Source organism: Pollachius pollachius, assembly GCF_949987615.1.
Source record: "Pollachius pollachius genome assembly, chromosome: 1".
NCBI lineage: Eukaryota > Metazoa > Chordata > Actinopteri > Gadiformes > Gadidae > Pollachius > Pollachius pollachius.
In genome coordinates, this window is record NC_136934.1 from 44445420 (window position 1) to 44457006 (window position 11587).

Genomic DNA, 11587 nt, shown 5'->3' on the forward strand with positions numbered 1-11587 from the left:
TGTGCTCCACGCTGTGGATTCTGTGCTTACGGAAGACAAACAATGGAAGACAGACGTCTCGCTTGATGACAGATAATAAGAAGCATCCAGAGGCGCCGCTAGGAATTCTGGGCCCCAACTGAAATTCCCATTTGGCCGGTCCAAGGGGCACGTCTAATGGTCTTCTTCATTTATATTGGTTTATGTTATGGTTTGGTCATAATGTCACAATCACAATTCCTTCTTCATACATTTACATATCACACTGCTTTATTGCCAAATATGGACATGGGCAGTGTGGTTCAACTCTGATCTCCCTCTAAATAAAACATTTGAAAAAATCCTTCAGTTTGTAATTACTGTAAAACTATATAACCGTTGATGAGGGAAGAGAGTCTTTCGTTATTTTATTGTTACAACCAATAAATGTAAATGCTTTACGTTAAGGGATACACAGAGGTATCTAAATTGGCATTAGCCCTTCTTACCCAATTGTTAAATTCCAAAATCATTATTGTGCATCCAGAAGCCAAGGTCGCTGTGTTGTCATTTTCTTTTTGTTTACCGCTTGTATTGAGGGTTACAATAGCCTAGAGTTTATGTTAGGGAATACACTTTTAAATTCTTTTCAAAGATTTCCTATTTGTTCTAAATATTTGTTATTCAAAACGAGTAACAATAGCAACAAAAGATTGTAGTTTGTCTACAAGTTACCATCCGCCTTCCCAGCCAAAAGCAGCTGATAATATAATTGTGCAAGCGGCGCATCACATGTAGCATAATGTCCAGAGCTCTGAAAATAGTGCTATTTCGTATCAACTCGTCTGAATCTGGGTAAGAAATGCAAATGTAAATTCTTAGATATCTTGGTGTATCCCTTTAATTCCTAAGAGTATCTACTTTATATCATAATGTTTGATTGTTTCCATGATATCTTCTACAAGACCCATGAGTTGTCCACTCTCAACCAATCACAATAGAGCACAACAATTGACTCAAGCAAATTCCGCAAAATAGAACATCACTGGTGGGAACAGCCCCTTTGCAGCTCTCAGTCATTCACGATTCATTCAGAAATAGTTCAATTCCAAGTACTGCTTTGTCCTTTTCATTAATTGAAATCTCTTTGACTGCATTACATCTGCTATTTTGAGTCTTTGAAGGGGTGATATTATGCAACTATGTGTGAGTGGGATTAGACATTACGAGCCATTTAAAAATTTGTATGATGAATAGATAAGCAATAGTTGCTAGCCTAAGGTCCACTGGGCTGGCTGGTAGACTGATCTATCCATCATATATGGAGGACACTCCCAGTTGTGATGTTACTAAATCGAAACGAAAATGCAGATTTTCCAATGGCTTGTAATGGCTAATCACAATCACAACTGGTGACGTAATATCACCCCTTAAAGTGTAGGTCCTATGTGCTTTCCATTAAAGGTGGGCTTCGGGACAATGTTGGAGAATGGAACATCACTTGAGTTTGACTTTTTCCAAATTGTGTTTTGAGTCTGAATGTCGAGGAAGGACGCATAACTCAAGACATGGTCTTAGTTGTGAATATTCCACAAAGATGAAAAATGCTTTTGCACATGAGCCGGTCTTATCAATGAGCGTGATCACTGTTTTTAAATTTTTATAATTTTTAAAAAGGTCAGGAGACTCAAAAATAAGTACATTTATAAATTGTATTTCTACTTGACAGGGTTAATTTTATTTTTATTGTTAACTATTTTTTAATCGCTGAAGCAGTTTTGTGAAAGTCAGTCAGCTACGTTTGTAATAGCAGGACTGACAGGGAGTATGATCGGGTGGCATATCGTCGTTTTGGGAAATCCGGGAATGTTGAATGATTTGGTGAACGAGTCTTGTGCACTGAAGCAGTTTGGTAACAGTCCCGAGCTCTGCCCCCACACTATTTTACTTCAAACAATCAAGGTTAAAAAATAACTTTTGTAGAAACTGCTAAACTCAAATGTATAAATTAACCAATGCCTATATGCAGCTTAGCTGTCCCAAGTGTAATTAGGTAGACATGCCCAGCCATCGGTGAGCTATATGAGTGAGTCAAATGCTCTGGGATAATATCTGTTCTGGATGTCTGCTCGCCTACCTCCGTATTTAGATTTTAGGCTAATTTCCGACTAATCAGGGCATCTATTCCCTGGACTTATCTTACCTTAAAAATGGCTGTGATAAATGCAAGATCCCTGTCATTCTAAGCTTGGTCATATTCTTTACTGGGTTATAATACTTTTTCACAAAATGTATTTTTATTGTATTATTATTTTTACTATTAGCAAAGTCAGTGGGGAAAGAGTATGAAACAATATCACTTTAAATGAAGAGAACAGTTTGATTTGGATAATCGAACTTTATATTATATATGTAAATATGTGAATATTATTATTGCAAATATTGTTATTTTAGTATTTATATATTGTATCTAAAACGTTTTTTTGAGGGTCCTGTCGTCGATCTAATGATTACCACGCGAGTCCTTTTGGTGGCAGTAATGCGCCGATAAGCTGGGTGCGGCCTCCAATCAAATCAAAAGAAGAAGAAGTGTAATGACGTCGAATTCAGGCGACCCTCGCCGGAAACAGTTCGTTCGTCGTTGTTATTCATACACCCATGATTTGTTGCTATGTTTTATCGATCTGCGCGTTATATTAAGTATTTTCACGATTTCTTTGCTTTTCGGAAATCATTCGTGCGGGAAAATATTGGGACGTAACCTAAACACCTAATTCTCGAAATAACGCTGCACAGTAGACCGTGCTTGTCGGCTTTAAACCTCGCTGACTGCTGATCCAGCCGTGAGGCTAAGGCACACTCAACGGCTAGGTTTGCAGGGGTGTACTTCATATCCAAGGTAAGGCTGCAAAAGTATTTATAGTTCTTTACTTTACTAAAATACCTAAGAGATACCAGTGTTAAACTTGGAGGCCAAGTTCTGTTGGTGAAGTCGATGTCTTCCTCGGATATTTCTCAAGGAAATAAGTTGGTTAAAATAACTTTTGGACACAAAATCCTGAATCCTAATATGTCAACGTTTTGAATCAGCAGATCATAATGTTCATTGACTTTAATTTTGATTTCCTGTTTTGGTGAATCAGTATGGCGCTGAATATCGGAGAAGAGCGTTTGAAGGAGATGGAGGCAGAAATGGCTCTGTAAGTGTCTATCAAGTCATACGTTTAAACAAATTAACATCCAGTAGAAGTCGAAACATACCTCGCAGTAGAAGGTATTGGTTGGTTGAGTTGACTGTTGTGCTCTTTCCTTGTCGGTCTGTGATTGTCTCTATGGCAACAGTTTTGAGCAGGAGGTCCTCGGTGGTCCAGTATCTGCAGGGGGTCCAGTCCCACTCGACGCAGTACCAGTGACCGTACCAGTGGTCAGAGCTATCATAGGCACCAACACATACAGACAGGTTGGTGTCAATATGAGATGTTATTCCTCTGCTGTGCGACTGTTTACTTCAATGTTTTTACTTCCCCTATTGTCAACTGTAATCCGTAAGGAAGGACTTCCCTTGTCTGAATATTTGAAAGAGCAAATCTATGTAGATGCCAGTTAGAGCAATTATAAAGACACTCTATGGCCACATTTCAATGAGTCCCACTCTTCACCGTTTCAGGTCCAGCAGACGTTGGAGGCTGCTAGAGCGGCCACGTACATTCCTCCCTCGGGGTTTGTAGGACCAGGTAACTGTAAGCACGCCCTGTTTCTTTTTTTAAATTATTTATTATTATTATTATTATTATTATTGTTTGTTCTATGGATTGCTGTCGGGATTTATAGAGATTTTTTTCACAAATAGGACAAAAGTTGCTTCTAAAATTGCCAATGACAGATTTAAATGAGATGACTGCATGTATTCACTGTGGGAAAATGCAATTGTATGCTTTCCGGAGCCATTGTCTGAAAGGCATTGCCACTGACGGTGACTGTTTGAATGGGTCTTGTTCACTCCCTAGTTCCTCCGGGGATGCCTCCACCTCCAATGATGAGGCCAGCGTTCATGCCTCATATCCTTCAGAGACCCGGTAAGATCACTGCCTTTTGCTTTTGTAATGAATTCAAAGTCATACATGCAGCATGAGAAATGGTATAGAGTATTTTTTGAGTAATTGTACCACTAAAGCTTAATGTAGACTGTGATCGATTTGGGCATTTAAAATTGCGTCTTTGTGTGTGTGTGTGTGTGTGTGTGTGTGTGTGTGTGTGTGCTTTAACAGGTGTCCCACGGATGGCCCTGATGCGTGGCCCCCCCCCACAGGGCATGATGGCTCCGCCTCTTCCCCGGCCCCCCCCACCACCTCCCATGATGCTCCCCCCGGCTCTCCAGCTCCAGAGGCCCCTGGAGGCCGCCCCCCAGCCTATGCAGCCACACCCACACCCCCACATGCTTCCGGTGCAGCAGGTCAGGGGCCTACTGCGCATCTCTCTCGATATCAAACGCCGGCAATACCATGGATTTGACCAGTGTGTGTGTGTGTCTTGAATTCTGGTGTTTAACCTCTTGGCCCTGACATTTAGCTTCTTTTCTCTTTTTAAAGCAGCGTAACGTAGCCCCCATGAACCCGGCTCCGCCCCCTAGGCCGGTAGGCCCGGCGCCTCTCAAGCCGTCGCCGTCCATCATCCAGGCAGCTCCTACCACCTACTCCTCGCCCCCGGCCCCAGCCAGTGGGCCCAGGAGACCCGACATCAGAGCACAACGACAAGCTAGAATGGTAACATCTTTTACCAACAGAAACATTGTTTACACGTCAAACGCTTTCAAACATTGGTGGTTATTTAAGCACATCTGAGCTATGGTTTTTACTTTAGCAATGTTTCAGTGTTTCTTTTAACAAATAAAACGATCATTTGATCACCCAATCACTTCTCGCGTTCCTGAGAACGTCTAACTCTTAGTTCATGACAGAACCGGCCCACGTTGTATTTATTTAGTTTGGCGGTTGCATTTAAATGCACGCTAGTTATCTGGTGCAGTTGGCCTATCATGTCCTTAGGATGAATCAACGCTTGCTTTGCAGGAGGAACTTGCGGCCCGTGTGGCAGAGCAGCAGGCGGCCGTGATGGCAGCCGGGCTGCTGGAGAAGAAGGAGGCGGAGGAGAAGGCCAGCATCGGCCCCAGCATGCCTGACCCCGAGCCATCGCAGAGCGAGGTAGAGTCCCAACCATTAACTGCAGAGTAACTGAGAGTTGGTCGGCATGACCAACTCTCCCCTTGTAGGCTTGTCTGATTCTTGAATGCAAAAGTCACAAGTGCTTGTGTAAAAGTTGGGAGTTGTCTTTTGACATGTTGCGACAACATGATGAACAATGAGAACTTTTATAGGGAGGGATAGTGTCGTTAGTTTTCAACTTGCGGAACATAAAGGCAGAGGGAAGAGGGGAATAAAGGAATTTGGCCAATATAGTGGAAAAATGACATTTTACTGAGTAGGTCTGCGTGAGGAATAGCTGCTTGGAAAACCGTTTGAAGGCAGGGATACCACTGTCGGGGTTTATAAACCATAACACCAGCATAAGCTCAAATATGATGACCGCTAAAAATAAAATGGACAAAAACATAGACTTTTGGGGTAATCGCACTTTGTGAATGTTCGAAGCAAGTGTTCTCAACTTATGGTGAAACGTGTGCCACGCCACACCCCCCTCGTTCCCCAGCCCGCCGAGTCGGCCACGGAGGACAAGAAGAAAGGCAAGGTGGAGAAGGTGAAGAAGTGCATCCGGACCGCCGCCGGCACCACCTGGGAGGACCAGAGCATGCTGGAGTGGGAAACAGGTGATGTGTTTGTGGAGCTGATCAATCACCACGAGCATTCCCTTATATTGATAGAAATAGATATTGGTAATGCATGCTCCTCACATTTTTTGGGCAGCTCTTCTTATAAACTCTTGCTCATCAACATACGATTCGGCCGTCCCAAGATTTGCATTTCCCTGCTTTGTAGTTTACTTTTGACGAAAAATAAAAGATAATAATTAATGTTTATTTAAAATGTCATTATTTTCATCCTCCTCCCCCCCAGACGACTTCCGTTTATTCTGTGGTGATCTGGGTAACGAGGTGAACGACGACATCCTGGCCCGGGCTTTCAGTCGATACCCCTCCTTCCTCAAAGCCAAGGTAGTGTCATTCAGTAGGGCTCAGTGTCCATGGCTATAAAAAGCTATATTCAATGCATGGATGGCAAATGTTTGCTTTGAAGGACAACACAGAATGACAACATATACAGTGGGGCAAAAAAGTATTTAGTCAGCCACCAATTGTGCAAGTTCTCCCACTTAAAAAGATGAGAGAGGCCTATAATTTTCATCATAGGTATACCGCAGCTATGAGAGACAAAATGAAAAAAAAAAATCTAGAAAATCACATTGTCTGATTTTTAAAGAATTTATTTGCAAATTATGGTGGAAAATAAGTATTTGGTCAATAACAAAAGGTCATCTCAATACTTTGTTACATGCCCTTTGTTGGCAATGACAGAGGTCAAACGTTTTCTGTAAGTCTTTACAAGGTTTTTTACACACTGCTGCTGGTATTTTGGCCCATTCCTCCATGCAGATCTCCTCTAGAGCAGTGATGTTTTTGGGCCACACGGACTTTCAACTCCCTCCAAAGATTTTCTATGGGGTTGAGATCTGGAGACTGGCTAGGCCACTCCAGGACCTTGAAATGCTTCTTACCAAGCCACTCCTTCGTTGCCCGGGCGGTGTGTTTGGGGTCATTGTCATGCTGAAAGACCCAGTCACGTTTCATCTTCAGTGCCCTTGCTGATGGAAGGAGGTTTTCACTCAAAATCTCACGATACATGGCCCCATTCATTCTTTCCGTCACACGGATCAGACGTCCTGGTCCCTTGGCAGAAAAACAGCCCCAAAGCATGATGTTTCCACCCCCATGCTTCACTGTAGGTATGGTGTTCTTTGGATGCAACTCAGCATTCTTTCTCCTCCAAACACAACGAGTTGAGTTTTTACCAAAAAGTTATATTTTGGTTTCATCTGACCATATGACATTCTCCCAATCCTGTTCTGGATCATCCAAATGCTCTCTAGCAAACTTCAAACGGGCTTGGACATGCACTGGCTTTAGCAGGGGGACACGTCTGGCACTGCAGGATTTGAGTCCCTGGCGGCGCAGTGTGTTAGTGATGGTAGCCTTTGTTACTTTGGTCCCAGCTCTCTGGAGGTCATTCACTAGGTCCCCCCGTGTGGTTCTGGGATTTTTGTTCACCGTTCTTGTGATCATTTTGACCCCACAGGGTGAGATCTTGCGTGGAGCCCCAGATCGAGGGAGATTATCAGTGGTCTTGTATGTATTCCATTTCCTAATAATTGCTCCCACAGTTGATTTCTTTACACCAAGCTGCTTACCTATTGCAGATTCAGACTTCCCAGCCTGGTGCAGGTCTACAATTGTGTTTCTGGTGTCCTTTGACAGCTCTTTGGTCTTGGCCATAGTGGAGTTTGGAGTGTGACTGTTTGAGGTTGTGGACAGGTGTCTTTTATACTGATAAGGAGTTCAAACAGGTGCCATTAATACAGAAAACGAGTGGAGGACAGAGGAGCCTCTTAAAGAAGAAGTTACAGGTCTGTGACAGCCAGAAATCTTGCTGGTTTGTAGGTGACCAAATACTTTTTTTCCACCATAATTTGCAAATAAATTCTTAAAAAATCAGACAATGTGATTTTCTGGATTTTCTTTTTTCATTTTTTCTCTCATAGCTGAGGTTTACCTATGATGAAAATTACAGGCCTCTCTCGTCTTTTTAAGTAGGAGAACTTGCACAATTGGTGGCTGACTAAATACTTTTTTGCCCCACTGTATGTAGTGACGTCAGAATCGCCTTATTTATAAATATTATTTATATATTTATAAATCTTAACTCCTTGTTAATTTACACCTTATTCATGAGATTTAAGGTTAAACGTGTAAATTGGGACTAACACATATTCCCGGTCAGGTGGTTCGAGACAAACGGACGGGAAAGACCAAAGGCTACGGGTTCGTGAGCTTCAAAGACCCCAACGACTACGTCAGAGCCATGAGGGAGATGAACGGTGAGACGCACCAGAGTTGTCCTTTCTTTCACCCAACCCTGAGTGTATGAGGTGTCTGGCAATCACCGCTGCCTCACAGCAACAAGGCCGTGAGCAACAAGGAGTTAAGGTTGGACGTTGACGCAACGCAAGGGGGTTTACACACCGATTACGTCCTTGCGGGCCATCCTTGCGTCCACAGCAAGGGCCTGACGTGCGCCTCCCAAAATGTTAAACTTGCGTCAAGGCGACGCAGCAGCAAGGGCTGTGATTGGTCCGCTAACGTAAACCCAACGCAGAACCAAAACAGGTTCACGACTGCGTTGAAGTGACTGCGTAGTCAATGCGCTGCGTCAACGTCGAACCATAACGAACTAACTGCGGGGAGTTTCCCCGTTCTCCCCATGTCCACGCGGGCTTCCTCCAGGCGCCCTGTCTGGTGACCCCCACACTAGAGGGGCTTCCAGACCGCTACACTGTGAAGGGATCCGCCGACCCAAAAGCATAGGATGGGTTAAATGCAGAGAATATATATAGTGTATCTTATATATATTCAACCTTACCTAGAATGATGGATTACATCTTTATCCGTAGACTTATCGTGTCAAAGTATGCGCTTTGATTTGCGCTCCTGATCTGATCTAGGGGTCTGGGATAAGTATAACTGTAGCCCGTTAATTAGTCAACATCAAAGAGCAGAAATAACCCAGCTGGGTTACTATGTACTATTATGTAAACTATAGCAGTATTCCGTTTCTTGGTTTTCTTTGCCTAACATTTTTTGTTTTGGTTTAGGAAGTTAAAATATGAAGGATGGAATGATTTGATACATCATCGACATCTACATTTACAGATACGCCCTCAAATATTTTACCTCAATTGTACAAATGCATGTTACCATACAACGCTTTTAACTGCATAGCTCATGCTCACTTTTAACAAGTTAAATGCATACATGTCTTCTTTGTAGGGAAATATGTGGGCAGCCGTCCAATCAAACTGAGGAAGAGCATGTGGAAGGACCGCAACATGGAGGTGGTCCGCAAGAAGCAGAGGGAGAAGAAGAAGCTGGGCCTCAGGTAGCACGGCTCCTGGCTCGCTCAACCGGGCCTCATGGAAAGTGGCCGGAATTGTTATTTTTGTTTTGGTCGAGATCGGTGGTGAACAAATGTATCATTGTAGATGTGGTTCAGGGTGCTGAACTTGACATCACAACATTGTTTTTCAAATAAAACCAGATTTTCTGGAGGAATTTTACCTTGGTCCGTTCATTCTTTTTCATAGCTAACTTGATACTCTCTATGTTGTACATTTAAGAGTGGAAAAGGGCAGCATTTTTTACTATTAACAACACAAGAGTGTTGGATAATTGATATCATCTCCCTGATGTGTGTCTGGTAAGACAACTGGGGCTACAGGACTTTCTAACTAATTTAGTTTGGGGAAACAAAGGTGAAAAGCACAATGGCTAATACAATATTTAGATGACTTCATGTATTACACACCATTCATTAGTTTTAATGCAACAGTGTTTTATTATTTATGCAAGAAAATTCCATGTGTATATCAGGAAGGAATGAAAAAAATAGAGTAATATGAACCAGATGGAAAGTATCAGTAGTCAACATTCTCACATTTCTGTCATAGTAACCAATCATGTAGACTAGCCGTGGAATATTTTGTGAATGAACCCAAACACTCCGCCTGGCTTCTGGACTTTGTAACATCCCCACGCCGCTTTCCTCAGCTGACAACTGGATCCCTTCTGACACTTGGAGTTCACGCACTTGACCATCCCATGCTTGCACGCACAGACGCGCTTGCAGCCGTCTGTCATCACCTGTGACTCGGCCGGGAGGTAGCGGCCTTCAAACTGACAGCCGCACTGGTCCAGTCGTACGCAGTGATCCTAGGAAGGAGAAACCGATGGTCATGTGGCTTATTGGATCATTTCCCCCCAGCCAATGTAACTTCCCCACAACCTTTCATGTCTATGAAAAGCTCTGCAGATGGAATGACTCAAGATTATTATTACTAGCTATCTAATCTTATTGGTAGTAGGCTTTGTTACGACAGACTACGTGCAGGGAACAGGGACAGACTATAGTGTTTATTCACAGCTTGGGCAGAAAACACCTGGGACAGCTCACAGTGGTTAATTCCGCTTAAACCAAAAATGTTATATGTTTCTTTTTCTTGTAAAATAAATTTATCAGCCTTATCCGATGAAATTATATTCTAACTATTATATTATATAATGCACACCCTTGGAACGTCACTGACCAATCAGGATCAAGAGATTTCTACTCAGACTTGGTGAAGACAATCCTGCCAGAGCCCTACAACTGAGGGGTGTTCAAAGGGGAGTAATGAGGGAATCATGAACTACTGCCTGACGGGGGTGAGGGATCCATAGGCCGGGACATGGTCACGGTAGCGACAGTACAGCGCTAGTGTTAGTAGTAGTAGTGTTGAGTGAGTACCTGACTCAGTGACAGTACAGCGCTAGTGTTGTTAGTAGTAGTGTGGAGTGAGTACCTGACTCAGTGACAGTACAGCGCTAGTGTTGGTAGTAGTAGTGTGGAGTGAGTACCTGACTCAGTGACAGTACAGCGCTAGTGTTGGTAGTAGTAGTGTGGAGTGAGTACCTGACTCAGTGACAGTACAGCGCTAGTGTTGGTAGTAGTAGTGTGGAGTGAGTACCTGACTCAGTGACAGTACAGCGCTAGTGTTGGTAGTAGTAGTGTGGAGTGAGTACCTGACTCAGTGACAGTACAGCGCTAGTGTTGGTAGTAGTAGTGTGGAGTGAGTACCTGACTCAGTGACAGTACAGCGCTAGTGTTGGTAGTAGTAGTGTGGAGTGAGTACCTGACTCAGTGACAGTACAGCGCTAGTGTTGGTAGTAGTAGTGTGGAGTGAGTACCTGACTCAGTGACAGTACAGCGCTAGTGTTAGTAGTAGTAGTGTGGAGTGAGTACCTGACTCAGTGACAGTACAGCGCTAGTGTTAGTAGTAGTAGTGTGGAGTGAGTACCTGACTGAGCACGAAGCCTTGTTGGCAGACGCAGCTCTCGGCGGAGGGGTCGTGACATTTAGAGGAGGTGGACAAAGACCCACAGGTGGCCTGACACCCAGGGGCTGCCAAGCTGTACACACTGTTGGCTGGACACTGCATCCCTGCGATGCACACACACACACACACACACACACACACACACACACACACACACACACACACACACACACACACACACACACACACACACACACACACACACACACACACACACACACACAGACAGACAGACAGACAGACAGACAGACAGACAGACAGACAGACAGACAGACAGACAGACAGACAGACAGACAGACAGACAGACAGACAGACAGACAGACAGACAGACAGACAGACAGACAGACAGACAGACAGACAGACAGACAGACAGACAGACAGACAGACAGACAGACAGACAGACAGACAGACAGACAGACAGACAGACAGACAGACAGACAGACAGACAGACAGACAGACAGACAGACAGACA

The 11587-nt window shown here is 43.7% G+C and overlaps 2 protein-coding genes across 3 annotated transcripts in view; one reads left to right on the top strand and one right to left on the bottom strand.

Moving 5' to 3' along the window:
* The first annotated feature begins 2585 nt into the window (after positions 1 to 2585).
* On the top strand, positions 2586 to 9292 carry rbm42 (RNA binding motif protein 42). 2 transcript variants are annotated; one of them, XM_079748233.1, is made up of 12 exons: positions 2586 to 2857; positions 3102 to 3158; positions 3301 to 3418; positions 3626 to 3698; positions 3966 to 4034; positions 4227 to 4411; positions 4548 to 4721; positions 5028 to 5159; positions 5665 to 5782; positions 6030 to 6127; positions 7968 to 8064; positions 9014 to 9292. In XM_079748233.1, the coding sequence occupies exons 2-12, from the start codon at positions 3103 to 3105 to the stop codon at positions 9124 to 9126; spliced, it is 1233 nt and encodes a 410-aa protein (XP_079604359.1). In that variant the 5' UTR covers positions 2586 to 2857; position 3102; the 3' UTR covers positions 9127 to 9292. The 2 variants fall into 2 exon arrangements, with proteins under 2 accessions (XP_079604359.1, XP_079604360.1); XM_079748234.1 differs by having other exon boundaries at positions 3626 to 3692.
* A 262-nt stretch (positions 9293 to 9554) lies between these two features.
* fcgbp (Fc gamma binding protein) overlaps positions 9555 to 11587 on the bottom strand; it is a 25841-nt gene continuing 23808 nt past the window's right edge. The window contains exons 35-36 of the mRNA XM_079748117.1: positions 11077 to 11219; positions 9555 to 9952 (exon numbers count right to left, since the gene is read on the bottom strand). Of these exons, the coding sequence (XP_079604243.1) occupies positions 9707 to 9952; positions 11077 to 11219 (389 nt within the window). The 3' untranslated portion in view covers positions 9555 to 9706. The remainder of the gene's footprint in view (positions 9953 to 11076; positions 11220 to 11587) is intronic.

Excerpts from the sequence above, each read along its gene's own strand:
- rbm42 (XM_079748233.1), top strand. The coding sequence starts at position 3,103 with ATGGCGCTGAATATCGGAGAAGAGCGTTTGAAGGAGATGGAGGCAGAA. Across the intron at positions 6,128-7,967 it reads CCTCCTTCCTCAAAGCCAAG|GTGGTTCGAGACAAACGGAC; the intron begins GTAGTGTCATTC and ends ATTCCCGGTCAG. Across the intron at positions 8,065-9,013 it reads AGCCATGAGGGAGATGAACG|GGAAATATGTGGGCAGCCGT; the intron begins GTGAGACGCACC and ends TCTTCTTTGTAG.